General features: G+C 55.3%; 1 protein-coding gene across 1 annotated transcript in view; it reads left to right on the top strand.

The window, feature by feature from the left end:
- EMH_0074230 (60S ribosomal protein L8, putative) overlaps positions 1-587 on the top strand; it is a gene marked incomplete at both ends in the record, with an annotated part of 1200 nt that extends 613 nt beyond the window's left edge. The window contains 2 exons of the mRNA XM_013499439.1: positions 3-306; positions 389-587. Of these exons, the coding sequence (XP_013354893.1) occupies positions 3-306; positions 389-587 (503 nt within the window). The remainder of the gene's footprint in view (positions 1-2; positions 307-388) is intronic.
- Between the last annotated feature and the right edge of the window lie 216 nt (positions 588-803).

Here is an 803-nt window from a genome sequence, read left to right as displayed (position 1 = left end):
GCAGCAGCAGCAGCAGCAGCAGCAGCAGCAGCAGCAGTGGGAGTTGCTGATGCTGCTGCTGCTGCTGCTGCTGGTGTTGATGATGATGATGATCATGAGGCTGGTGCTGCTGCTGCAACTGCAGCAGCAGCAGCAGCAGCAGCAGCAGCAGCAATGCAACTACTTATTGCCTTGGGGCCCGCAACTGCAGCAGCAGCAACAGAAACAGCAACAGCAGCAGCAGCAGCAGCACATTTGCTGCTGCTGCTGCAACCAGCTTTTCATACTTAACAGGGCACCCCATCTCCATGATTATTATCCTTTAGGGTTTAGGGTTTGTTGTAGGGTTTAGGGTTTAGGGTTTAGGGTTTAGCTTTTTAGGGTTTAGGGGTAGGGGTGTAGGGTCTAGGATATGTCTTGTCTTCAAGCAGCAACAGCAACAGCACCAGCAGCAGCAGCAACAGCACCAGCAGCAACAGCAGCAGCAGCAGCAACAGCACCAGCAGCAACAGCAGCAGCAGCAGCAGCAGCAGCAACAGCAGCAGCTGTTTGGGGTTGCTGCTGCGGGGCGTTCGTTAGCTGTTAAGCCTAAGCCGTACAAACCCTAAACCCTAAACCCTCTAGAGCAAAACTACTTGATGCGTGTTGCATGCATTGCTGCTGCTGCTGCTGTTGCTGCTAGACTGCTGGTGCTGCTACTGCTGCTGCAGCTGCAGCAGCTGCTGCTGCTGCAGCAGCAGCAGCTGCTGCTGCTGCAGCAGCAGCAGCAGCTGCTGCTGCTACTACTACTGGTGCTGCTACTGCTGTGGCAGCAGCAGCAGCAG

The sequence above is a fragment of the Eimeria mitis genome, genomic scaffold (assembly GCF_000499745.2).
Source record: "Eimeria mitis Houghton genomic scaffold, Emh_scaff4327, whole genome shotgun sequence".
Taxonomy (NCBI): Eukaryota; Apicomplexa; class Conoidasida; order Eucoccidiorida; family Eimeriidae; genus Eimeria; species Eimeria mitis.
Note: the sequence above shows the minus strand (reverse complement) of the source record. Positions and strands in the feature narration are given on the sequence as shown.